This window comes from Suricata suricatta, chromosome 5 (assembly GCF_006229205.1).
Source record: "Suricata suricatta isolate VVHF042 chromosome 5, meerkat_22Aug2017_6uvM2_HiC, whole genome shotgun sequence".
In the NCBI taxonomy this organism is placed as follows: Eukaryota; Metazoa; Chordata; class Mammalia; order Carnivora; family Herpestidae; genus Suricata; species Suricata suricatta.
In genome coordinates, this window is record NC_043704.1 from 119,564,031 (window position 1) to 119,591,497 (window position 27,467).

Below are 27,467 nucleotides of genomic sequence, written 5' to 3' on the forward strand. Positions count from 1 at the left end.
GAGAAATGATCATGTCTGCGGATGGGGGTGGAGTGGGATGAGAATGGACCTTTCAACATTGCCAGGAACTTGTTCTCAGACACAGTGTGATAAAAAGCCAGATACTCTGGGGAGTGGTGACAGCCCCCCAAACTTTGACAGGGTCGAAAGCAAGTATACAGATGGAGGCCTATGCAGTTGACTCTCGAACAATGCAGAGCCTGGGGAGCTGACTCGCCCATGCAGTCGAAGATCTGTGCATGAGTTTTGACTCCTGAGAAACAATTGCTAATGGCCTACTATTGACCAGAAGCCTTACCGATAATATAAAGTCAATGTATATGTTGTACATGTATTATATACTGTAGTCTTACAATAAAGTGAGCTAGAAAAATCTTATTAGGAAAACTGTAGGAAAGAGAAGATATATTTACAGCACTGTACTGTATTTATAAAAGAAAATCTGCCTATAAGTGGATTCAAACGGTAGTATATCATGTGTCTAAATTTGAAGATTATAAGTGGGGTGCATAAGTTCTTCATTATATATGCTCTATTCTCTTCCTTTGGTGAACATACCTTCATAACAATTTGGGGGGACAGGTTTGGATTTAGAGTTCCCAGTCTGTGGTGTCCCAGGCTGGGGTGAGAACGCGAGATGGGCTGGGTCCAGGGCTTCCCCCCCTGCCTTCTTACTCTCCACCCTGCTCCTTCCCACACTGCTGGGGCCTTGGGCACACACCTGTGATCTGAAACATCATCACAAACTCCATCCACACCCCTTGCAAACACATGCTCCTTGCCTGTCCCTGGAGTCTAGGGGAGTGACCCTGGCAGGGAAGAGGCCCGAGCAGGCCCTGCAAGTAGGTACTCAGGTCCTGAGTACTCAGAGTGGCCTGCACCTTGGGTGGACACCTCATTGTTGGCCCTGTAGACTCTAGAGGAGGGCCAGGGTGGGGCCTCCTTACTTAGATGTGAGGATGCTACTGAGGGCGAGGAGTTCCCAGGGGCTGGAATGCTGCCACGGTCAACATGAGCAATAGCAGGAGGCTGGTTCCCAGCACGGTGACAAAAATAGTGGCCCTGAGTTTCTCTTTAGGAGGAGAAACATCAGAAATGATGGGCTCTGACCTGGGAAATGGCTTGCTGCTCTTCCCACTAATCACATTTATACAGATATCGGGCATGTCCCAGTCAACGTGTGGGATGTGGCTTTTTAGCTCAGTAAAACCGAGAAGCTAGAAATGAATACCACCTAAGCTGCACAGTATCTCAACTTGCCAGATTTTGGGAGAGAAACTGGCCACGCATTAGAGGTGAGTCAATTTCTCTCTGGCAATACCCCATTGCTCATGTGAAGTGGGTAGATTTTTGAATTCGAGATGGCAATTTCTTTTAGATGTCCTCCCATTAGAGGGGCCGCAATGTGTAAAAGTAAGTGATGACCCCAAGTTTCAGGGCTATGACCTTATACAACAAGGGGCACAGAAGGAGCATGAAGATCCTTTGGGGGCCAGTCTACATATATCTCAGATTCGAATTCCTTGGTCCAGTCATTGGTTCCTCCCATTTTTGACCCTTTGTAGTAGCTAAGAGTTTCAGATTTTGATTAGTTATAAGGAAAAAAATAATACGACCCTCCCCCGCCCCTCGTTATATTTCTATTCTTTCCTGATTGGGTAGAGGCAAGCAAAAGTATGAAGTTTTCCATTTGCTTTGGGTCACACAAGACCCTATTTTCACCCCCAACATGAAAAGAGCCTTGTTCAGAGAATCTTTGAAACCTGACTCAATTTGTATCCTCCTATTTCCATGTAAAGTATTTTCAGAATTTCGTCCTCTCTCCCACATCCTTGACAGCTAACCCGAGGAACTCTCCAGCTCTCTACAAATAAGGCTGTGTTCCTACCCACCACGGCATTGTCAGGAGAGGATGTGCTGCGCTATCAGGCTTCAGTCCCCTTTGCCTCTATTAGAAGACTCTGGACCTCACCTGCCTGGGAACTCTGCTTCTCCACATACCAGCTGTATGACCTTGGGTAAGCTAACCTCTCTGTGCCTTGCTTTTCTCATTGGGCATTAGCTCTTGTAGAATAGCTCGTCCCTAAAGATGCCTGCCATCAGTCCCTTCCCTGTTGTATGTGCCTGCTACTCCCCCATTGAGAAGTGTAGTCTATCCCTCTGCCCTTGAATCCAAACTGGGCTGTGACTGCTCGGATGTCCAGTGTGGTCAAGTCTTTAGATGATGCCACCCCCCCACCATCTGACTATACCTGCAAGAGAGGCCTGCTCAGCTGATCCCAGTCAAACCACAGAACCATATGAAATAGGAATACTGTATATGGCTGTTGTAAGCCACTAAGTTTTGTGGCTCTGTACAGCAAAAGATAACCACATTAAACGTTGATGGGGAGCATAATATTAATGTCTCACAGGATTGATATCAGGATTAAATAAATTAATATGTATTAGATGCTTAGAAGAGGACCCGGTAATACAGGCATACACCTTGGAGATATTATGGGTTTGATTCCCAACCACCACAATAAAATGAGTATTACAATAAAAGAAGTCAATTGAGGGGCGCCTGGGTGGCTCAGTCAGTTAAGCATCCGGCTTCGGCTCAGGTCAGATCTCATGGTTCGTGGGTTCGAGCCCTGTGTCGGGCTCTGTGCTGACAGCTGGCTCAGAGCCTGGGGCCTGTTTCAGATTCTGTGTCTCTCTCTCTCTGACCCTCCCCTGCTCCAGCTGTCTCTCTCTGTCTCTCAAAAATAAAATAAAAAGCAATAAAAAGAAAAAATTAAAAAAAAAAGAAGTCAATTGAAATTTTTGGTTTTCCAGTGCATGTAAAAGTATGTTTATATTATACTATAGACTATTGTGCAACAGCATTACATTTAAAAAACCAATACCAGGGGTGCCTGGCTGGCTTAGTTTGTTAAGCATCTGACCCTTGATCTTAGCTCAGGTCTTGATCTCAGGGATGTGAGTTCCAGCCCCACATTTGGCTCCATGCTGGGTATGAAGCCTACTTTTAAAAAAAAGCAAAAACCCCAAACCAATGTACATACCTTCAGTAAAAAATACTTTTTTGCTTAAAAAAAATGCTAAGCCTCACCTGAGCTTTCAGTAAGTTGTAAGCACTGATCACAGATCCCCATAACAAATAATGAAAAAGCTTGAAATATTGTAGACACAGACATGCCAACAGACTTGCTCAATGCTGGGTTGCCACAAACCTTCAATGGGTAAAAAAACAAAAAACAACCCCCCCCCCCCAAAAAAAACCAGAACAATATGCAGTAAGTGCAAATCACAGTAAAGCAAAGCGCAATGAAATGAGGTCTGCCTACACGAAGTGCCACAGAAAAACACATTAACCAAAAAAAAGACAAGACAGACAGACTTAGGACTCTGAGGGTATTCAAGTCTGTGGCTAATAAACACTCATCGGGAGGAAAGCACAGCAGTTTTCATTGTCTCAGTCCCCCTTCCTACAAAATATCTCTTAGTCAGTGTGGAGTCAGCTGGTGGTAGTGAGAACCATGTCCCGAAAACTGACAGGTGTTGGTCCTCTCCGGGCCCCTTAGCTTCTTCACGCTTTGTGCCCACAGATGAAGACAGTAATCAGTGCCAATGCAACAGGATGACAGTGAGGGACAAATATGAAAGTAGTTGTAAGAGCCTTGAAGGCCCCTCCATTTGTGTGTGTCTATCGGACACTGAGGTCTGCACTTCCTTAAATTAAACCCAGGCTTCATAGCTCCTGGCTACAACCAAGTCTCTCGCCAATATCCTTGACTTTCTTGTCTCCTCATCTCTCGTTCTACCCCACACGGTGGAGTCCTTGGTCTCCAAGCCATCAGATTCCACTTACAGCTCCTTTTCTCTCTCTCTTCTCCTTCATAGTTCGGCTTCTTGAAACCAGAACCCTTGCTCACTCTCTTCCCCTCATCTCCTGCCTCTGCCCCCCAGCTCCCACCTGTACCACCACTGGAAACTACTCTTGCCAAGACTCCCAGGTGAGCCATCAGATCAGGCTCATACCAGCTCTCATGAGCCAATTGGATGTCTCTCTTCCCAACTCCATGTCCAGCGACATCATGTTGGCAGCTTAAAATCATCCATGGTGGGAGTGTTTACACGACAGACAGCGGCAAAGCACTATAAATCCAGCTTTCCCACTCTCCAAGGTGATGGTTGTTAACTGTTTTACCAGTATATCACTCCCAGTGACTTTCTAATTGCTGAGTGCAAAAGGGCACTTTCCAGATTTTCTTTACTTGGCTTTATCCTCACCTGACACAATTGATCATTCTCTCCTTTCTGAGAGATTCTCCATCTCTGGCTGCCTAGATGCCACTCCTCCAATTTTCCTCCTACTTCTCTGGTCCCTTCTTGGTGCCAGCCTCTTACAGACTTTTATTTAATTAATCAAATCTCAAACATCAAATATTGGTGTTTTCCAGGAATCTGTCTTCTTTTGCTATACAAGCTTCATAGGAGACATCTTACAATCCCATAGTTTCAACAAATAGGAAACCAAAAGGTTCTCTTTGATCCCTCCCCAGCCCTCACTTCCCCAAATTGATCCAGTATCAAGTTCTGCTGATTTTGTCTCCTAAACAGCACTCGTTCTTTGCTCTCTTCTCTCACCTTCACTGTCAACACACAGCCCAGGCCACTGTCACCTCCAGTCTGGACCACTGCAACAGCTTCCTGCCTATTTCTGGCCACTGTTGTCCTCTGCGTCATTCTCCACATTTCAGTTATAGTGACATTTCACAATACAAAATTGATTTAAAAAATACTTCTTGTCCCAACAATCCAATGGCTTTCTGTTGCGCTAGTATTAGTTCCCAGTCCTCAGCATGACCTGGGGGCTCTTCAGGGTCTGCTCTCAGCCTCCCGTCTCCTCTCAGACGCACCTCTCTAGCACTCTGGCCACCACTGGCTTCCAAAGCACTGTGTTCCCTCTAGAAGCAGACTTTTGTACGTTATTCTCCCTACCTGGAAATTCTTTTTTTTTTTTTTAAGTTTATTTACTTATTTTGAGAGAGAGCAAGAGAGAGAACAAGCAGGGCAGGGGCAGAGAGAGAGAAAAAGGAAAGAGAATCCCAAGCAGGATCTATGCTGACAGCATGGAGCCTGATGCAGGGGTAGATCTCATCAACCATGAGACTATAACCTGAGCTGAAATCAAGATTTAGACACTTAACCCACTGAGGCACCCAGGCGCTTCTCTCCTTTCAACTTTATTCCTCTTTCAGATCTCACTCAAAAGGTACTTCCTCAAGGACGATAGCCCTTGAACTTCCAGATTAGCTTAGGTCCCCCATTAAATGTCCTCATAGCACATCTTTTTCACAGCACTGATCACGATTGTAATTGGTTAGCTTTTTGTGTTTCCCATTAGATTATAAGCTACAGGGATGATTTGCTTTGTCTGCTCTTGTATTCCCAGCACCTAGCTCAAATATGTTTTGAATTAATGAAACACAACTTTCAACTTCATACCCAAAGCCAGTCCCTCTTCTGAACTTCTGGTCCACACACCTAGTAGCCTGCTGGTGACTCCATCCTTCCAATTACTCAGGCCCAAAACTTGGGAGTCATCTTGACTTCTGTGTCTCTGTTTTTCTCACCTCCTGGGACCTAAAACACTCACAAATCATATCAGATCTACCTTCAAAGTACATCCAGTATCTCAGACAATATGTGCTTCCTGATGGAAGAACATAACCCAACTTTGGAAGCTGTCTTCCTAATTCCCAGGCTATGATAAACTCTTCAGGACAAACAACACAATTTCTTAAAAAATATATTGCAAGGGAGAGAAAAAGTCTCTTCATTACATTGCAGTGAGAGCCATCCTTTATTTATTTATTTTTAAAAGTAGGCTCCACACCCAGTGTGGAGCCCAGTGCAGGGCTTGAACTCATAACCACAAGATCAAGACCTGAGCTGAAATCAAGAGTTGGACGCTTAAACTATTGGTGGGAATGCAAACTGGTACAGCCTCTCTGGAAAACAGTACGGAAAATAGAAGACTAAAAATATAACTACCCCACGACCCAGAAATTGCTTTACTAGGAATTTATCTAAAGGATACAAAAACGCTGATTCAAAGGGGGCACACGTACCCCAATGTTTATAGCAGCACTATCAACAATAGCCAAATTATGGAAAAAGCCCAAATATTCATCAACTGGTGAATATCCGGATAAAGAATATACAGTACATACATAAAATGGAATACTACTCAGCGATGAAAAAGAATGAAATCATGCCATTTGCAACAATGTGGATGGAACTAAAGTGTATTATGCTAAGCAAAATAAGTCAGAGAAAGACATCCATATGGTTTTACTCTGTTGAGAAACTCAACAGATGATCATAGGGGAAGGGAAGGAAAAATAAGATGAAAACAGGAGGGCAAACCTTAAGAGACTCTTCAATACAGAAAATAAGCTGGGGGTTGTTGGAGGGGAGGTTGGTGGGGGTATTGAGGGCAATTGTTAGGACGAGCACTGGGTTCTGCTCCTAAAGTCAAGAAGACACTGTGTTAGCTGACTTGAATTTAAAAATAAATAAATGAACGAAGTCACTCAAAAACAACAAAAAAGAGTTGGATGCTTAACTGACTGAACCCTCCAGGTGCCCCAGAGACTTTCTTCACTGACTTGCAGTCTTCTCCCTATCCTCTAGTAAGAGTCATCCTTTAAACACAGTAGATCGTTTCCTGTCTGCTGAAGCCCTCGCATGGCCTCTCATGGTGCTTGGACCTTCTGGAATGGCTCTCTGCCCTTCCCTCTGAGCACTCAGCTGCTCATCTGCTCCCGCTTCATCTGTCTGTGTCAGAAGTACAAATGGTCTGGCAAGGCCCATGGGCCCTGGAGATGTGTCCTCTGTGCACCTCTCCTGGCTCACCACCCAAACCCCAGGCTTGCAGAACAGCCTGCACTCAGCCATGCCCCTGTGTTTTAGCTGCTCCCACCTGGCCATGCCTGCACTGGGAAGCTTAGGCTCAGTCAGCCCCAGCCCGGTGCCATCTTGCTCAGAACCCAACATAATCCGATCCGGCTCTGAGCTCCTAGGGCCTCAGGGTTTGGTTTTGTCATCATGCCTTACCTCATCAGTCTCCTTCCCTGGACGTCAGTTCCTCGAAGGCACAGGCTACCTCTCGTAACTTTATAACCCAGGCCTGGATACAAAACCTGAGATTCCAAATTAAACGTATTTTAAATAAATTAAATTTCTACATAAATTAGCACTGTTCCAGCTTTTAAATCTCTGAATACCACCGTTTCCTGTAACAAGAATGACATCCTGACTCCTATAATAACATAGAAGTTACAGTTTTTAAAATTATTGGGGAAAAAAGTGCTCTTCACTTCTCAGCAAAACATTCTAAATAGAATTGAAGTCTTGGACATCAAGAATGAAATCATAATTTACAAGACGTTAAAAAATGTAATTACACTTCTGCTATAACCAGCTCTTTCAGGAGTTGTCTAAATTTGGAAGCTTCATTTAAAAAAATATTTTTTAATGTTTTATTTATTTTTGAGAGAGAGAGAGAGAGAGAGACAGCGTGAGCAGGGGAGAATCAGAGAGAGGGAGACACAGAATCTGAAGCAGGCTCCAGGCTCTGAGCTAGCTGTCAGCACAGAGTCTGATGCGGGGCTCGAACCCATGAACCCTGAGATCATGACCTGAGCCGAAGCTGGATGCTCAACCAACTGAGCCACCCAGGTACCCCGAGAGTTTCATTTTAAAAACTGCATACCAAGCCAACTCACCTGATCACTGCCCACCTTACTTGGAGAATTGGCATCAAGGGGGGGTATACCAGGGAGAGAGAGGGGGCAAGAAGGGGGCTCCTCTCTCCAGAAGGGAGATTGACAGCTGGCCAGGATTTGGGGAGGAGGAAGGTGAAGAGTTCTCAGATATGGAGGAAATTGCCTCTACGAAGAGCAACTGATGGGAGACAGAGCATGTGGGACCCAGTCGATGGGGTGGGGATGGGGTATGAGAAAAGACGAAGGTGAGAAACAGGAGTAAAAGAACCCAAAGTAATTAAAACAATATGGACAGGTAAGATTGGCTTGCAGGATTTGTCTTGATGCTTTTAATCAAGCTACTTTCTCAATTATTACAAATTCTTTCAGTATTTAATCTGTTTTGCTAGATAAGTGAAGTTACTTCGGCAGATAGCAGTTATCAAATATTTGATTTTGATTTGGTTCAGATTATCCTTCAAATACAAAATTGATGCTACTGGCCAGACATTCGTAGGACTGGAAATTTGCATTATTTTCCCTTTGCTGGTGATGGAGTATGTTGCTTGAGCACTGGCACTCCCTTTCACATTACCTACTGTGACTAACTGCATGCATTTGAAGATAATCAAAGTCAGTAATATAGTCTGTGATGAGGAAACTTTTTTTATGTGAAAAACTACTAGCTTATAATGGCTTTAAATCATAATTTTACTCTGTATTCTTTTTGATACTTTTTTAAATGTTTATTTTTGAAAGAGAGCAAGAGAGAGGGAGAGAGAGAGAGAGCACGCGTCCACAGAGGAGGGGCAGAGAGAGAGGGAAACAGACTCCAAAGCAGGCTCCAGGCCCTGAGCCGACAGCACAGAGCCCGACACAGGGTGTGAACTCAGGAACTGCAAGATCATGACCTGAGCCAAAGTCATACACTTAACTGAGCCACCCAGGTGTCCTAATTTTACTCCATATTCTTGAAAATAAAAAGTGTACAAATTTAAAAAATGGTTTTATAAGGCAATATCCCAACACAGAAGAGAAGCCAAATGCTCGGTGGGTAGAGGCATCAGAAAATAAGCCAGTCGGGAAAGCTGAGCCCCACACGGCCTCCCGAAGGCCAGGACTGTAACAGCTACCGTCCTAGAGCTGCATTCATTTGTCGTGCCTCTTTGCCTCACTCTCCATTCAGTTTGCATTAAGCATTTTTCTCTAAGGCGTAGAAAAGAAAACAAAAACATGGGCTTTAAGTCAGGAAGGCCTGGCTTGGAATCCTCGTTCTGCCTGGCTGTGGGATCTTCTCAAAGTCCCCATAAAATGTGCGAGACGAAGTCTACTTCCCATCGCTGTTGGGAAAGACCTGAATGAAATAGTCCATGGGGAGAACCTTGCCAAATACCTGGTACTGAGTGTAATTTCCTTCCTGAGGATGAGTAGAAGAGACAGAACACTTTCAATGCTCTCATTTATCACAAGGTCAGACCTAGCTGAAGCATTAAACGATAAGAAGACTACAATCTCTTATTTCTGCCTTTTTTTTAATGCATATTCCATTTGTCCTAAGCATGTAAGTAGGTATCATGGAACGTAAACAAGTAAGGGAACAGAAATATATTAAATGAATAATATGTGAAACAATGCTGTGACTCACAAAGAGGAGATAGCCGCTTGCCTACACAAAAGAATTAACATTAAAACATTTAAGAGACTTAACATAGGAATAAGCTATTTTAATCAAGCAAAACCAAATGTATATTCATTATTTCTAAAAATAAAATTAGACTTTTCCAACCCTTAACATCTGCATTTAATAATATCTTCTAACCAAAATACAGATGCTAAAACAGCAAATTACAACAGATCTTGTACAGCATACAGTATATTCACTGTTTACACCTACTTTAATTCTAGTTGGTCATTATGTACTCAATGCATACTTAAACATCACTCATGATAAAGTTCTCACAATTAACAAAAAATGTGACAAGGCTGTCTTAAAACGGCTCTGCTATAAATTGTATAGAATATACAGAATTACAAAGTCAAGTATTTTTTTTATCAAAATATACACCCCTCCCTGATACTAACACAAGCTATCAACATTTTAAACGAATACAATTATAGAAAATATTTGCAAAATTATTTTTTCATGTATAAATATTCTGCCATATTTACTTTGGTCTAGAATTATCAGCATACAAGTCCACTTAAAAAATTTCCACATGTAAGGGATAGGAGACATCACTACATGTAATAATTTTATATTTGGAGTTACCTCAAATCAAAATGACTGAAATACACAGTAATTCTCTTTGATTAATAATCCCAATTGAGAGAAAACAAATTAGTAGGTCAGAGAATTGCCTATTTAATATTCTAATCATCAATTCAGAAATGATTTTCATAAGCCCTTTGTGACTATCTCTTTTAACCAAACCCAAATGAATAGTGCAGGTATACATATATACAATGTATAAAATAAGGTTGAATTTGCTTGCATTTCCCCATTTTCCTCTATTACATAATACTGTATATAAGTAAGTGAGAGTAGGTCAACAGAAGATAAATGCAGATGCAATATTGGGGTTACTTAACAGCAAAATACTACTATATAAAAAGGTCAGCTTTGATCATGTCCTTCTCTGGGCGTTTAAATGCTTTCTTGCCCACCCAAATCCATATTAAGTCTTCTTCATGGAGACATCACAATACTTGGAGAGAGACACTGGAGTCCTTTGAACTACTTCATTATGGTGACCTTGAAACCTTGGATAACCTTGGGCTTCCATCTATCAAATCCCAAAAACATGGATAGCTGTAGGCCACCCTTAAACCAGGTTCCAGGTTCTGCTCACACTGGTGATCAAAGAGTAGGAATGTTTTCTCTCTCCCTCCTATTCTGGCAGTTTAGAACGTACAGATGATGAGTTCCGGCTTCCCAGAACCTAGTCCATGTGGTGGAATATCTATCCTACAGGCAATTAGACTTGACGGGCAATGGTGATGGTGTGGGGCAGCATAAAAGAACATGGAAACAGTTAAGTGGGTTTTTAGCAAGGGAGCTAGATGTCTGCAAACATGAAGACAAGGCATCTGGCTTTGGGGACATGTTTCTGAATCATATAAGTAAGCGACAGAATCTTATTACTCCACAGTCTATCTCTCCTCCAGCCCCCCTCAAAAACAAAGCTACTATTTGAGGCAAGGAAGGTCATCGCTTCCTCTTGCCCACTCAAGTCATTAACGGGTGAGGTGGGAGGTGTCTTTTTGATGTCCTTTTGTTTTATACTAGTATTTACTTGTGGGCTGCATTATCTCCAAGAAGGCTAATAATTACAGGGATTAGGCTTTCTGTCATTCTCAAGTGCTGGCAAATTCACCATCATATGCATGCTTTGCACTAAATTTCCTGGACACTCCTTCAGTGGAATGGGACGTGTCAGATTTTAACTTAAACCCTTGAGACTGATTAAGTCTGTCTGAAATAGACCTATACATCCATGGCTTTGTGATGGATGGAAGACTGCAGGGAGTTTCAGAAGAATTTGACCCTTCTTTATTTTCTGAGGTGAGGCTACTGCAAAGTAATATACAGCACAGGTAATCACAGAAAAATTCTAGGAGGGCTCTTCCCCATAGATAAGGCATGACCTATTTTTTTCTGTGACTGGAGTAGGCCAGGTCCAGTAATAGCTCAGCCGTAACTTCAAGGGAACAGCATTCCATCTAAAAGCATACAACATGCTCTTAAATCATATTCAAGATGCTCTCTACTGATTTTTCCATCAGTCCTCATTATTTGCAGATCTACTGCTCATCATTATAATTCTCTACAGGGGATATGGATAATTAAAAGTCATAGTGATTTATATATGTATTTTACAAGGCTTGTGTTGCAGAAAAGTAGTTCTAGATAATGTATGAATGTCCTACTTACGTTACTCAATTTCACACATATTTTCAGCTATAATATTAAATATTTCTTATATATCCACTAATTTAAACAAGCTTTAATAGCGCAGAAGCTGGATGGGAAAAACAACTATCATAGCTCATTTACCTTCTAACATACTTATGAAGATGGTGTTTTCATTATATCTGACCCTCCTTTTCTCCAATGACTAAAGACAGCTCAGCAGCCAGTTCCTATTAGCACTTACTAGAAAGTTCTAAATTAGGCTAACATTAGACTTTTTTTCCCCACTGGCAGAAATACCACAGCTAAGAACTTTATAAGCTTCCACAAGATACTTGGGATACTGGAGGATTCAGCTATTTCATTTTTGTGCACTTTGCATGAAGTTAATGCTAAAACCCAAAGTAGATATTAGGATCCTTTTTATGGAATTTTCACAAATGAGATTTTCTTTTTTACATTTTACTCCTTCATGACTGTTGTGTGAACAAAACAAAACTTAAAAAAAAACAAAACACCAGAAGAAAACAGCTAACTAAAAACACCCCCAAAACAACAAACCCACCAACTTATAGTTTTGAAGATTTTTCTAGGTATTGCCACTCAAAGGACATTTTCAACAATGGTTTGTACGTGATCCTTTTGGTCATTGTCTTCTGAATCATTGACATGTGGGTTCTCCAGGGGATTTGAATTCTCGTGGCACATGTCACCTTCGACTTTCTCCCGCTGACTCGGGCTCTTGAATAAGTGTTTCTTCTGGTGCATTCCAAGGGCAGCAGCTGTTTTGCAGATTTTGGGGCACTGGAAGCAGGCATAGCCCTTCCCATCATGTTCCCAAATGTGCCTCTGCTCATGATTCCTTTTTGTGGAAAGGTACAAAAAACTCTGAAAGCAGAACTGACAGTGGTAACGCTTTTCGCCAGTGTGGATCCTTTCGTGGATTTTGAGGGTCTCGTTCAACGTGAATGCCTTGTTGCAGTACTGACAGATGAACTCCTTCACGCCCAGGTGGATGCGTTCGTGTTTCTGTAGGTTTCCCTGCACCGAGAAGCACCGCCCACAGGTCTTGCACTGGTAGGGCTTCTCGCCGGTGTGACACCTCATGTGCATCTTGAGAGTGGAAGGGCTCTGGAACTGCTTGGCGCAGAACTCGCAGGCGTAAGGCCTGGCCGTGAGATGCCGGTGGGGCCTTCCTTGATTGCTGGCCCCCGAGGCTTTGTCCCCATCACAAAGTTCACACTGCAGTTTGGGCATCTCTTTATTTTCTTCTTCCTCGAAGGCCTTCTCCTGAGGAGGCTTCCCCATGGCGCAGTCCAGTTCTGCTGGATACTTACACTTATTGCCTGGACTCCTGTTTTCATGTTCTTTCTTCCAGTTGGCCTTCCTCATTTTCCTTAACTGTCTGGATTTCTTTTTGGGTTTGTAGTTGTAGTAAGGACGCCAAGGTTTGTCAGTGGAATCCTGGTCACTGGCATCATCAAACATTTCATTCATTTCCACACACTCGGATTGGCAGAGCCCGAGGGGGCTGTCTCTGTTGGTTTCTGGGTCACTCTCTTGGGGCAAAGTCTCCTCCTGCATTTGATACTTGGGTTTTCTTCCTCTTTTATAGAACAACTTAGATCCTAGGATGTGCCTTTTCACAATGGCTTCGTTTCCGATTTTCACTGTTATCTGGCAAAGGGGCGCAACGTTGCTGTTTGTGGAGGTTCCCGGAAGGGCGGGCTTTGCAATGTAGGTTTCAATTTTACTGGTTTCTTTCACATTTGCGGTTTTGCTCAGGGACCCTCCAGGATCAGCGACAGATTTGGACTCTTCTGCTATCTCCCCCTTGTGACACGGCACAGTTTTCTTTTTCTCCTTAATGCTTTTGGGTCTACTGATGACCTTGCTCGCTCTGTCGGGCTCGACTTTGCTGTCATCTTTCAGGGGCTGACTGCCAGCCGGGTCTGAAGGGGCTCTGTGGTTGCTGCTGCTCATGGCAGCAACAGCGTTGCTGTGCATTATCACTGACGAGAACTGGCTGCTATGCACTATGACCGAGGGTGCTGAGCCACTATAGCTGATCACAGACGCTGCCTTCTCACCACCACCACTCAAAGACGGAACAGGCACGGCCCCTCCTGGAAGGTCAGAGCTGACGGCATTCTCAGTGGAAGAAACGGACACCTCGGTAGAATAAAAGTTATTGTCGAGATCCACTTTCAATGTTTCCTCTCCCCACTTGGTCCCCTCTGCATTCTGTACGTTGGCAGAAGCGGGTACATCCTGGCGTGCGGGTGTTTCCAAGGGGACGGCTGGACTGCTAGTCAGGGTGCTTACACGGTCTTGGAAATTCAGAGTCGGTAACTCAGAGCTGTGTGGATTCTGAATAACGTAGGGACCAGATGCAGACTCATTCATCTGACTATTTTCTCGAGCATTGTCATAGGAAGAATTTCGGTAGCTCTTATAAGGAGCCCTCTTGCATTTCATAGGCAGTAGCCTGTAAAGTTTATAGGGGTACACACTAGGCTTCAAGCCTCCATTTGCTGTTTTTTTACTGATGGAAAGTCTGTGATCTATGGCATGGAAAGACTTCTGATGGTTTTTGAGAATGTAGTAGGTCATGAATGTTTCAAGGCAGAAAATGCACTGATAGCGCCTTTCTCCTGTATGCCAAATTTCATGTCTTGTCCTGTATTCAGCCAATGCAAACACTTTGTTGCAGTAATGGCATGGGTATGTTCTTCTCCACGAGTGAACATTTGCATGTCTTCGGAGGCTGGATAAAGTCACGTAACTACGTTTGCATACAACACAACTGTAGAGCATTTGCCCATTAACAAATTTAACCATGTGGTCCGTTTCTGGCAAGGTACTTCCGGTACTGGAAAATTCACCAATCCTATTTTCAGATAGCAAAGGTTCTGGACCTGTGAACGCACTTCCATTCTGTCCAATCGTTGGGTAGTTTTCTAAAAAGCGTTGGTTTCCTCCAGGAATAGGCATGTGGCTGGACCTCATACAAATCTGCTCGTGCCGGTCCAGTCTGTTCAGGGTGCTGAACTGCTTGTTGCAGTACTTGCACACTAAAGGCTCCTGGGTTGGCTTGTGGAGCTGCATGTGGGCACTGAGCAAAGTGCTACTGTCAAAGGACTTGGAACAACAGCTGCAGTTGTACACGAGAGGGGGGACCTCTGCTGTCGGTGGCCCCGGGGCATCGGATGATTTATTTTCATCTTCTTTGGAAAAACGGAGATCTCTTTCGTTGTTGGGAGATTTTGAACAAGGAAGGGCTGCGGGCAGCTCTGGACTTCTCTCCTGATTAACATCTGAGCTGGCTGCTGGAGGGGGTGGTGTATTTTCAGCAGCTGAATCAGAAGCCTGGGGTACGGAGACGGTCTTTGGCTTTCGGCACGTTTTCGGTTTTGCTGCGAGAGCTTCACAATTTTCTTTACCGGTTTTAGCGGGCGAACTGCTGTCGTGCTCACGTACGGGCTGACTTCTGTATGCCTCGGCCACGGAGGAAACAGCATACGAGTGCTCCGCCAGCGTGCGGACGGGCTCGGCCTCGTGGCACACGTCCGTCCTCTCCAGGCAGAGGCTGGCGGTTCTCATGGAGTCGGAGACCTTTTTGAAACTTGCCCTCAAGTCCAGTGGAGAGAACATGTTATTACTATTTTCGGTTTCAATGATGGAAAAGGCATTTGTGATCCTTGGCCCATTGGTGATGGCAGGTTCTTCGTGCCTTTTTTCATTTTTTTCTTCTTTAACCACTCCCTTCTCAGTAATGCAGAATACATAGGGACCAGGGGAATTTGAGAAGTTGCGATCAGTAAGGTCTTCCAGGAAGGATATTCCCAGCTTTTTCCCTGCAGCTGCAAGATCCGTGACTGTTTCCTGTCTCTTGACGACAACTGTGGAACTGTAGATATAATTAAGGATCTCTGTAAACACTTCAGCTTTGAGATCATCCAGTTCCAGGACATGGCTGGAAATACAGATTGTATGGCTCCAAAAGATATTTTTGAAATAAAGGCTTGAAGCAGCCAAGACATTGCTGTGGGCTTTAAATTTGGTGTCTTCCACAATAATAGTGACATCGCATAAAATGCCCCGGATGCGCTGCTCATTTAAGATGGAGAGCACTGTGTCACTGTGCAAGTCGTCCTTGAGGTCCCTGGAAAGGGACATGACTGTCATCTGAAAAAAGAGGAGAGAAATGATCAGAGATCCTTCCAAAACTTGTTTCTTTCTTTCTTTTCCTAAGTAAGCTCTATGCCTAGCATGAGGCTTGAACTCAGAATCCTGAGATCAAGAACTGCATGCTCTACCAACTGAGCCAGGCAGGCGCCCCCACAAGCAGTTTCTTTATTTCAATGTTTTTGAACGTTTTTGAAAACCTTTTCTTTGTATGAAAATACAGGTTTCGTCTCATTCTGCTGTTGTTACTTGCAAGATTGGAATCAACATTAGAGGCGAAAGCTTGATCCCGCCCAGCCTGTGTCTCATACCCTTGCTAGTAGTTGTTATAGTTGGAAATCCTCCCAGAACTCTTTCCCCAAAGCCACAGCTATATATACATGTCCAAATTTGGGAGGAGGAGGTTCCCCCCCCAGATGTGAAGGGTCTCATCATCACTCAAGGCTGCTGCACTGAACTCCTAGAGCTGAGCAATGCCATGCTCCTGCCACAAACCTATTTCCATAGATAACCTTGATGGCCTGATCTAAACATCATTTATGAAGCAGGGAGATGACTTAAAAAAAAAAAAAAAAGCTTCCCCTACGTAAGCACTACCTGTATACAGAAGTATTGCCTGCTCAGAGAAGAACCAGAGAAGCCATTTCTAATTGGTGGCTCTGAAAGGCCTCTCAATGGGCTTCAGGCTGCATGACCAAGTCTGAACACCAGGGGTTCCCCGCTTCTCTGAGCTACTGGCCTTATCTCACACTTTCTCTAATTTCTCTTTTCATTACAGCCGAAGTAGATTTGGTGAGGTACTGAAGGCACACGAAAAAGAAACAATGCAAAAAAACCAGAAAGCATGTCTCTGAATCTAGTCTCATTGTGGTTTGGATTTGCAGGTATCTCTACAAGATCCTGATTTCAATTCCTTCAGACATATACCCAGAAGTGGGATTGCTGGATCATGTGGTAGTTCAATTTTTTATTTCTTGAGGAATCTCCATTCTGTTTTCCATAGTAGCTGAACCAATTTACATCCCCACCAGCAGTGCACAAGGGTTCCCTTTTCTCCAGCCCTTCATCAACAAAGAGATTTGTTCTCTCGTATCTTTTTGATGACAGCCATTCTGACAGATGTGAGGTGATATCTCATTGTGGTTTTGACTTGCATTTCCCTGGTGATTAGTGATGTTGAGCACCTTTTCATGTGTCTGTTTGTCATCTTTATGCCTTCTTTGGAAAAATGTCTATCAGGTTCTCTGCTCATTTGTTAATCGGATTATTTGTGGGTGTTTTGGTGTTGAGTTGTATACATTACTTATATATTTTGGATGTTAAGCCCTTATCAAATATATCATTTGTATCATATATATCATATATCTTCTCCCATATGGTTGGTTGCCTTTTGGTTTTTGTTGATAGTTTCCTTTGCTGCGGAAAAGCCTTTTATTTTAGTGTAGCCCAATAGCTGATTTTTTCTTTTATTTCCTTGGCCTCAGGGAACATATCTAGAAAAATGATTCTACGGCCAATGTCAAAGAAATTACTGCTTGTGCTCTGTTCTAGGATTTTTATGGTTTCAGGTCTCACATTTAGATCTTTCATCCATTTTGAGTTTATTTTGGTATATGGTATAAGAAAGTAGTCCAATTTCATTCTTTTGCATGTGGCTGTCCAGTTGTCCCAGTGCCAATAATTCTACTACTGGGTATTTACCCCAAGAAAATAAAAACACTAATTTGAAAGATTCATGCGACCGTATGTTTATTGCAGCATTATTTACAAGAGCCAAGATACAGAAGCAGCCTGTGTCTGACAGATTAACAGATAAAGTACATGTGGCACACACACACACACAGGAATATTACTCAGACAAAAAAATGAATGCTGCCATTTGCAACACATTGGATGGATCTAGAAGGTATAATGCTAGGTGCAATAAGTCCGAGAAAAACAAATACCACATGTTCACTCATATGCAGAATTTAAGAAATAAAACAAGTGAGGGGCACTTAGATGGCTCAGTTGGTTAAGTGTCCAACTCTTGGTTTTGGCCCATGTTATGATCTTACAGTTCTTGAGTTTGAGCCCCATGTTGGGCTCTATGCTGGCAGCACCAATTCTGCTTGGGATTCCCTCTCCCTCTCTCTGCCCCTCCGCCATTCGTGCTCTCTCTCAAAATAAATAAATTAAAAAAAAAGAAATAAAACAAGTGAACAAAGGGGGGAAAAAGACAAAAAAAAAAAAAAACACCCAACAAACTCTTAGTACAGAGAGCAAACTAGTGGTGACCAGAGGGCAGGTGGGTGGGAGGCCAGAAGAAGCAGATAAAGGGGATCAAATGTGAGGAGCACGGAGCAGTGTACAGAATTGTTGAATTATACATTATATACCTGAAACCAACATAACACTGTATGTTAATTATATTTCAATAAAAAAAAAACACTGAGTCACAGGTTCCTAAATGAGCACAATTTAAAGGCCCAGTGGCTCTTGTTCTGGTTCAAGGATCTTATCTCTGTTCTTCCCAGAGCCTAGTTCTTGTTATTTTCTCTCTATATTTTATACCATAAGCCTGGAATGGCCAAAGCTTACCAACTAATATTCTAGCAAGGGATAGAATAATGTATAAGAAATACATAGTACATTAGTACATAGGAATCTAAATTAAGTAAAACTTTACTATGTGCCATGTATTCTGTTCTGTTTCATTTTAAAAATGCTAATAGCAACTCATGAAACTAATTTCACTATACACTAACAGATCATTCCTGCAGTTAAACAAATAAAAAAAAAAAACCCTCTGACCTAAAGGCTGTGCTAATCAGCTGTTCCTCCAACCTCCCTCTCTCTCTCTCTCTCTCTCTCTCTCTCTCAATGTACTTATTTTGAGAGCAAGAGCAAGAGAGAGTATGTGTGTGTGCAAGTGGAGGAGGGCAGAGAATCCCAAGGAGGCTCTACACTGTCAGCACAGAGCCAGACTGAGTGAGGCTTGATCTCATGAACTAAACCATGAGAGCATGACTTGAGCTGAAATCAAAAGCTGAATGCTTAACCTACTGAGCCACCCTCTGGTGGGTGGGTCTTCCTAGCACTAGAGTACAGCACTGAACTCACAGCATTCATCCAGCTGTGGAGACCAGATGGTCACATGAAGAATTTATTTTTACCCTTTTCTAAAGCTGTTATAAGTTGTGCCCAATATATTATTTAGTGTCCTTTATACTTTAGGATACATTTGATTTATTCCTTGAACTCATCCAGCCATAAGAAAAAGTGCATTAATACTATCAAATGCTTCTATTTCCAAGACCAGGAAGCTTAGAACTAACTTTTATCATCAGCTGTTGCAGTCATTGTTAGCCTGGATTTCTGGTGTGACTAGTGTCCATTTTCTTTATTTAAAGTTAGTTCTTCTACTTATTTACCCTGCCTTTGATTGTAACCATCCATGAATTTTTTCTAGAAGTGTGAGGAATTAAGTCTATAAATAGAAATGAAATGAAATGGAATCTACGGCTTCCTCTATGCCCCTGAAGAAGAGGGGGTCACCCCTGCACAGGTGGCAGGAGTCCGTTCTTCAATGGTTATAGATCAATGACCTATTTTGCTGATGCTTCTTTTGCCTTCCATGAGTTCTCTGCTCTGGGCCTGTGTAGAATCCATTTCTCTCCTGAATCATTTATTTACATCCTGTTTGGCTTTTCTGAAGCCCATACATTCTTTCAATTCCTTATCCAGCCTGACTGGATAGTCTCAGATCTGGCAAAACACGTACTATATGATTTTAAAAGGTGGTTTCCATCGCAGTTTAGTTCCATGCCGACATCTACCTTGTCCTTCCACCTCAAAACTACTGCTTCTTCCTAAACATTCCAATTCATAGCACTCTCAAACTCCCACTAGGCCCTACCTCCACATGGAAAGCTCAGTATTTCACATCAAGCCAACAAACACTCCAGGATGTTGGATAAGCGCCCCTCACTTCTGTAGGATTCTCTGGTTCTTCTCTTAGATAGTTCAATTAGGATGGTTAGTAAAAGGCCAACTGTTAACATTTAATATTATCTTTTTTTTAGTGGTTTATTTGTTTGAGAAAGAGAGAGAGGGGGGAGGTGCAGAGAGAGAAAGGGACAGAGAATTGGAAGTAGGCTCTGCACTGACAGCAGTGAGCCCAATGTGAGGAATGAACCATGAGATCATGACCTGGGCCAAAGTCAGACAACTGACTGAACCACGCAGGCATCCCCATATTTAATAACATCTTAGTTACAATAATGCATATAATAGAAAGTATCATTATAATGGTCGTTAACACAGCCTTGTAACTATGGACTATCCAAGTCTGACATTGTCAAAAGGGGGATGATCTACAACGGTGTGGCAGAAACCCTTTTACAATCAGAGTCACCATGCAGCACTTCCATCTGCCTGCTTGGCACACACGTAAGAACTTCATTCTTGTGTCACTTTTCCTCTCACGTGTGCTAATGCCTCACATGGTCAGACATAGTGCTCAGAGCTGGAGATACTGGGGAGCCTGAGACAAGTCTCTGTCCTCAAGGGGCTCAGAATCTAGGGGGAGAAAGAGAACTGTCAACTAATAACTGGAATCCATGATAGCAGGCTTTATACTAAAGGTATGCACAAATGTTTAAAGGATGAAGGGCCAACTCGTTACTGACAGGGGCCCTGGAAAGCTCGGCATCAGTCAGTAAAACAGGGGTGTGGGAAAGGCATTCTAAGCAGAAGGAACACGATAGGCAAAACAAACAAACAAAAATGCTAAAAGGGTGTATGCACTCAGGGACTGATGAGTGGGTCTGTGTAATGTCAGGAGAATGTGTGCACACTGCTCTGTCCCCAGTGTCCCCAGCAGTGCCAGTCACACGGCAGGCCTCCACACCTTTCTGCTGAATAACATGGGCTAGGAAGGGTCATAAAGCCTCTAAAGTACTCCTCACAGTACACTTTGTATTGCAGGTAAGAGGGAACCACTGGAAGTCCTAACCAGACTTGAGTCGAACCGCACTCACTCAGGCTGCGGTGAGCTGAAAGAATCAGAGGGGAGGGGCAAGCTGGCTGAAAGAGACCAGCCACTTAGGCCATCCACGGTCCAGCTGAGAAGCAGCCCATCCACGCAGAGGGAGGGAGAGGTGGGGGGCAAGTAGGTGGCCCTACCGACAGCTAAGAAAGTGGGATGCAAGGGTGATGTCTGGACTCAGAATAGATTTTCATTTTCTCCACCAACATTTATGGAACAACTGTTAAGTACAAGGCATCAGACTAAATGGTGAAGACAAGAGTTCATTCCTCCTTTGAACAGATGTTTCCTGAATACCTACTATATGCATTGGGATAGTAGTTCCCAAACCTGGCTATGCATCAAAGTCATCTGGGAAGCTTTAACATAGGATAGATTTATAGATTTTCCCCTCCCCTGCTCCCACAGAAATTCTGGTTTAGAACAGCTGGGGAAAGACCCTGGAATCCAATGTGTTAAAATTTTAAAAAAATATTTATTTTTGAGAGAGCACACGTACATGAGTGAGGGAGGGGCAGAGAGAGAGGGAGACACAAAACCTATCGCGTGTTAGGTGAACGCGATAACCACTACACTACACTACACTACAAAAACCTTCCGAGGGAGACACAAAATCCAAAGCAGGCTCCAGGCTCTGAGCTGTCACCACAGAGGCCGATGCAGGGCTTGAACCTACGAACCATGAGATCAGAGCCTGAGCTGAAGCTGGGCGCCCAAATGACTGAGCCACCCAGGTGTCCCTGCATTTTTTGTATTTGTATTGATTTAGTGAATGAGGAATAACATTAATATGATACTAAATTCAAAAGACACAACATGTAAACACCGATGAGTCTCTTTGCCACCTTGTCTCAGAGGCTCTTCAAATAGTTTTTGTCAATCAGCTAGAACCAGGCCCAGCGGGCTGACACTAAAACCCTGTGCCATAAAAGATACACAAATTCTGCCTTCAAAGCTTTGTAGTGTAGCAAGGGAAAGAGGATGTGTTTATGAAACGCTGCATGACAAAGACACACAATGAATGTGCGGAATCACACAAGCAGGCAAGCAGGCAGAAGGCACTGGCATTCTGGAGAGCGGCTTGGGAATGGGGGTGACAGAAGGCACAGGGAGACCCTCGGCAAAGCCCTGGAGGAGCAAGTGCCATGTCGTGGATCTTGAGGGTAGAACTTAGCTCTGCCAATATAAACAAAGGAAAAGGAAGTTCACTCAGAAAGAGGCATGGAGTTTCATGCCCTCAAAAAGCTTATAATCCAAGAATCAATGTAACAGTTCAAAGAATCCAAACCTGCAAATGCAAACTGAAAGAGCAGCAAAAGTTGTTGAAGATGGAGCTTAAAGTCTTTAAGACTCTAGATCCCTCTAGAACTTCCTTTTCAATCTTACCCATGCCTCCCACCCGAACCACTTACCACCACAGTCACGGGATCATCTCAGACAGTGCCAAAGCCAAAAGCCATATCCTACATGTCCAAAGGGCAATAAAGAAATGAGTTCAAAGTCTGCAGACCAGAGGGACCCACAGTAGGCCACAGGCAAATCTGGCCCACCCCAGGTTTTTCTGACCAACCTGGTATTTGTAACCATGTTTTTGAAAAACCAGGCTGACGTTGAGAAGAGTAAGATTTAACATAAAAAACAATATACCTTTTCTTGAAAAGAGTAAGATTTAAGATTTAACATAAAAAACAATACACCTTTTCTTGAACAAGAGGAAGAGTTCAAGAAAATGGTTGTGGCCGGCCTGGCAAGCAGGCCTGGGCGCCTCATAGCTGCGTCCCCCATCACAGCCCCCCGCACTCACGGCCCGCCTGCCTGTGCTCTTACCACCACGCGGCTTCTCTCTGTAACATGACCCGCCTGGCCTCGTTAGCTGGCTTCCTTGTTGTGACATTACGGGAAATAACATTAGACCCACAGATCTTATCAGACATACTCACTTTAAAGATCTCCCCAAAATTAAAATGAAGACTTAAAAATGAGCTTTTGTATGTTTGGCGTGGAGGAGGCAGTCATCCTCAGCAAAAGCAGTATTCTTTGACTTAAAAAAGTTAACCGACCTCCTCTACTGTATTTCTTTATACAGAGTAATGTAAAGCTGAAGCCTTAGGAGTTCCTGCCGATGGAAAGCCGCAAAAGACCTCAGAAAAAGAAATGTAAGAAAAAAAAAAAGAAAAAAGAAATGTAAGATGGGAAGAAGATGAAATTTAATTCACATGTAACTTTTTATAATGTTTTCTAAATAGCAAGCTCCATGCAATAAATTCACTTCTCTCAGTAGTATTACCAAGATGGGATAGATAAGCATGAAAAAGGCTAACAAATGTTACAGATGCCAAACTGCTGGTGGGCCTACATTTTTTTTTAACTTAATATATTTTTTTAAATGTTTACTTTTGAGAGAGAGAGAGAGAGAGAGCATGCGCAAGTGAAGGAAAGAGTGAGGGAGACACAGAACCGAAGCAAGCTCTAGGCTCTGAGCTTTCAGCACAGAGCCCAATGTGGGGCTCAAATTCGTGAACCACAAGATCATGACCTGAGCCAAAGTTGGGCGCTTAACTAACTGAGCCATCAAGGTGCCTCTAATTTTTTTTTTTTTTTTTTTTTTTTTAGAGAGAGACTGCACAAGAATGGTCAAGAAGGGCAGACGGAAAGAGAGTGAGAATCTTACATAGGCTCAGCGCTCCACCCAGAGCCTTATGTGGGGCTCAATCCCACAATTCTGGGATCATGACTTGAGCCAAAATCAAGAGTCGATCCTCAACTGGTTGAGCTGCCCAGGCACCCCATAAACTGATTTGTAATTAGATAACTGTGGTTGTTTGATTTATGTCACTATTTTCCTGAGTTTGTATTTAAACTGTAATAGCTTTTAACATATACCTTCTAAAAGATACATAAATACACATATATTCATTTGTATGTACGAATGAATGTATGACTTTATAAATATATGAGCATATGCTATATAAAATATTTACACACATTTATATAAACATACATATACATATACCTATACATGTATATATTACATATATAGACATATATCTATAGGTGTATACATAAACATATTATATAGACATTTGAAGAGAAAGGGGGTGCAGCTAATAACTATGTCAGAGAAATAGATATACATTGGGATTGCACCTGAGGAAATATTTATCCTTTATTTATTTATACATTTATGCAAATATATGATATATGTATGTATCTGTGTATATACAAAACAAAATATAAAGCTCTACATAAATATAAAATTCTATATTATAGTATAAGTACATATGTATATATTTACAGAAAGTATAGCATACTTTATAATTATACTTTATATAAATGCCATTAGAAAATTCTAGTTAATTCACCTATTTAGAATCTTCTGATGCTTTTGTCTCCAAATATAAACCTCTACATAAATATAAAAATCTATATTATAAGTACATATGTGTATGTTTACAGAAAGTATAATAAACATACTTTATAATTATACTTTATATAAATGCCATTGGAAAATTCTAGTTAATTCACATATTTAGAATCTTCTGATGCTTTTGTCACCTGCTATACTCCAACCTTATCTAACATATACATATACATATAATGCAAAGATGGGAGCTTTAAGATTAAATTACCTTTTCTTCACCGCCTTTTAGAACGAGCTTTAAGAAACTAAAATAAATCTACGCTCATGGTAAAACATTCCAACAGGGCAGAAGTGTATTAAGGTACAAAGCAGAGGCCTGTGCTCCGCCCTAGCCCCCCCCAATCAGTGCACCCACAGTTCCCACGGCACACATACTCCCTAGATGATACCTTTCTTCTAACTTTGGGAGATCTGTACACTACGTCTGTATAAAAGCTGTGGGAGAAAAATGATTTCCTCTTGAGTTTCTTCCATCCTAGCCTCTAGCTCCTCTGCCTGGCAATTCCTTGAACTTACTCATCTCAGGTGACAGCCCACCTGGGCACCCGTTGTCCTCAGGAACGTCTAGGTTCTGGCTCCCACCTTTTTAGGAAACATGGAGTGTTACGCATTTGCTCATGTTTTCTATCCTTCCCTATTTGCTCCTTGAGTGCAGGGTGGATCTAACTCATCTTTGTTCTTGTGACAGCTACAGGCTACAGTACGTTGTCTATGATGTTGATGGTGAGCAAGAGGAGCTGGCCCTTCAGACCCTGAGCAGCAAGCAGCTTAAATTACATACCATATTAAGAAAAGTTCCTGATTTAAAGCTTTAAAAATTAGAACCAGATGAACTCAAATTCTACTCTGCAGAGAGCAAATGTAACTAGGAAAATAAAAATTAATTCCTGTCCATTTTTTTCCTAGTTCCCTTCTAATATGGCAGTTCTCCAAGTGTTTCATAAACCTGGAGTCTCCCATACCCTTTCAGCAGGTTCATGAGGTCAAAAGTATTTTCATAATAATGCAAAGATGTCGTTTGCCTCCCTTCCCCCCACCAACCATGCTGATATGTGCATTAATGATACAAAAACAATGGTGGGTAAAAGAACGGATAATGTAGCAAGCATCAAGTGACACCCAGATAATTAAGTAAAAATTATTAATTTTATTAAATCTTGACTACTAAATATACATCTTTTTACTATTTTGTGTGATAAAATGGGAGGTACACAAAACACTTCCAGTGCACTGAAAAAACAATGCCTGCCTTGAGGAAAAGCACTTGGGTGGTTCTTAGAGTTATGAGCTGAACTAGCCAAGTTTTTTTCATGGAACACCATTTTTACATTAAAAAATGGCTGACAAACTATGGTTGTTCAGATGTGGGTATCTGGGCAAACATTTTCTTTAAAATGAACTAAGGGAGCCAGTCATTTCAAGGAAGTAGCCATTTTGTTCCCAGCAATAAAATTTGATTTTCAAGTGAAAATCAGATTTCTGGAAAACCTGGTATTTAACATAAATTTTGGTATTCACAGCCATGGGCTCTACATTTCTCAATACGTAATAATTTTTCTAATGAGGTTGGTGGTGATGTTAAATGAATGTGACTTTTGGATATTGTGTACTGAGTCTAGAAGACAGGCATGGCTCAGTGAACTAATATTTTCCAAATATTGTAACAAAAAACTACACACACACAGGCAAAAAAGTGTAAGAGAGGTCAGCAGATTTAAATGTGACAATGTATGGAAAGTTCATTGCTTTGGTTCAAATTCCATGTCAAAACTAACCTTTAAAAAACTACCTACCTGTCAAGTTTTGGTGTATTATCAAAGAATATCCACAACTAAATGAAAAAGCTATCAGAAAACATCTCCCCCTTCCAAATACCTATTTGTATGAGGTTAGATTTTCTCTACACACTTCAACCACAACAACATACTTGCCAGTGATTTCAGAAGCAGGTATGAAAATCCAACTGCCTTTCTGTTAAGCTAAACATTATATATTTGCAAAAATAAAAGATAATACCACTCTCCTCATTATATTTTTTGCCTTAGAAAATAATTTTTAAAAATAAAATGTTATTTAAAATAAATACGTTATTTAATCATGACTTTATCAGAGTCATTTTCATGAATTGTGCTTATTTTTAAATGTTTTTTTGAGAGAGAGAGAGAGAGAGAAAGAGAGAGAGAGCGTGAACAAGCAGGGGAAGGGCAGAGAGCGCAGAGAGTGAGAATTTCAAGCTCTGACATTGGGCTCAGTCCCACAACCATGAGATCATGACCTGAACTGAAATCAAGAGTTCGATGCTTAACCGACTGAGCCACCCAGGTGCCCTGAGTTGACTTTTTAAATCCTCCTTTAAAAATTTGAATATGGCAAATATTGATAGATATTTAACTCAGATAAACAAAAGCTCTTTGGGTCTTCAATGATTTCTTAGAGTGTAAGGCAGTCTTGGGACTAAAACATTTGAGAAATGCTACTCTAACCCATAAGACAATGTTGAAAATGATTGTTAAGGTCTTTAAAAATTATTTTACTCAATAAGAGAAATCAGATATAGGCTTAAAAGAACGAGAGACAAAGTGAATAAGAACGTGGTAAAATACAAGTGGAAGTCCCCAGGAGAAGGAGAGTAAGGGATAGAGAAACACAGACCGACATACCCACCACAGCCACACAGACACACACTCTATAGCTGTCGTGAATTTCCCAAGCTTGAAGTAATTACTAACAACCTCTGGAGTCTGAGCATGGCTGAAAAACCAGAGGGACAAACAGGCCTTCCACACTATATGTGCTCAGGTGAACACTGTTCCTTGATCTGCAGGACTGTGGCCTATCTTCCGTTTGCACAATCTAGCGCTCTGCTTGCATTCTTGCCTTCCAAATCTCAAAGGTCAGCTTGCTCACAGAATTTTGTGTGCCCATAATGATTCTATCCATTCATCTATGGAATTAGCCCCCACCCCATTAGATCTTAGAGACCACTTTTAGGCACTGGTTCACTCGTTCTACAACTTTAAAAAAAGGGCGGTCCAGTTGGTTGAGAGTCTGACTTTGGCTCAGGTCATGCCCCATTGTTGGGCTGCTACTGTTGCCACAGAACACACTTCGGATCCTCTGGCCCCTTTCTCTCTGTCTCTCCTTTGCTTATACGCTACC

General features: G+C 42.2%; 1 protein-coding gene and 1 long non-coding RNA gene across 6 annotated transcripts in view; one reads left to right on the forward strand and one right to left on the reverse strand.

The window, feature by feature from the left end:
- Positions 1–1,900: 1,900 nt before the first annotated feature.
- LOC115292192 lies at positions 1,901–23,650 on the forward strand. 2 transcript variants are annotated; one of them, XR_003908845.1, is made up of 3 exons: positions 1,901–2,018; positions 22,974–23,043; positions 23,501–23,650. It is a non-coding gene; the product is annotated as an uncharacterized LOC115292192 (long non-coding RNA). The 2 variants fall into 2 exon arrangements; XR_003908846.1 differs by lacking the exon at positions 1,901–2,018 and adding an exon at positions 20,864–20,889.
- The window catches only part of ZBTB38 (zinc finger and BTB domain containing 38), an 80,452-nt gene continuing 62,258 nt past the window's right edge, over positions 9,274–27,467 (reverse strand). For all 4 annotated transcript variants that reach the window (XM_029940154.1, XM_029940153.1, XM_029940155.1 and 1 more), the window contains one exon: positions 9,274–15,858. In XM_029940154.1, the coding sequence (XP_029796014.1) occupies positions 12,274–15,858 (3,585 nt within the window). In that variant the 3' untranslated portion in view covers positions 9,274–12,273. The remainder of the gene's footprint in view (positions 15,859–27,467) is intronic.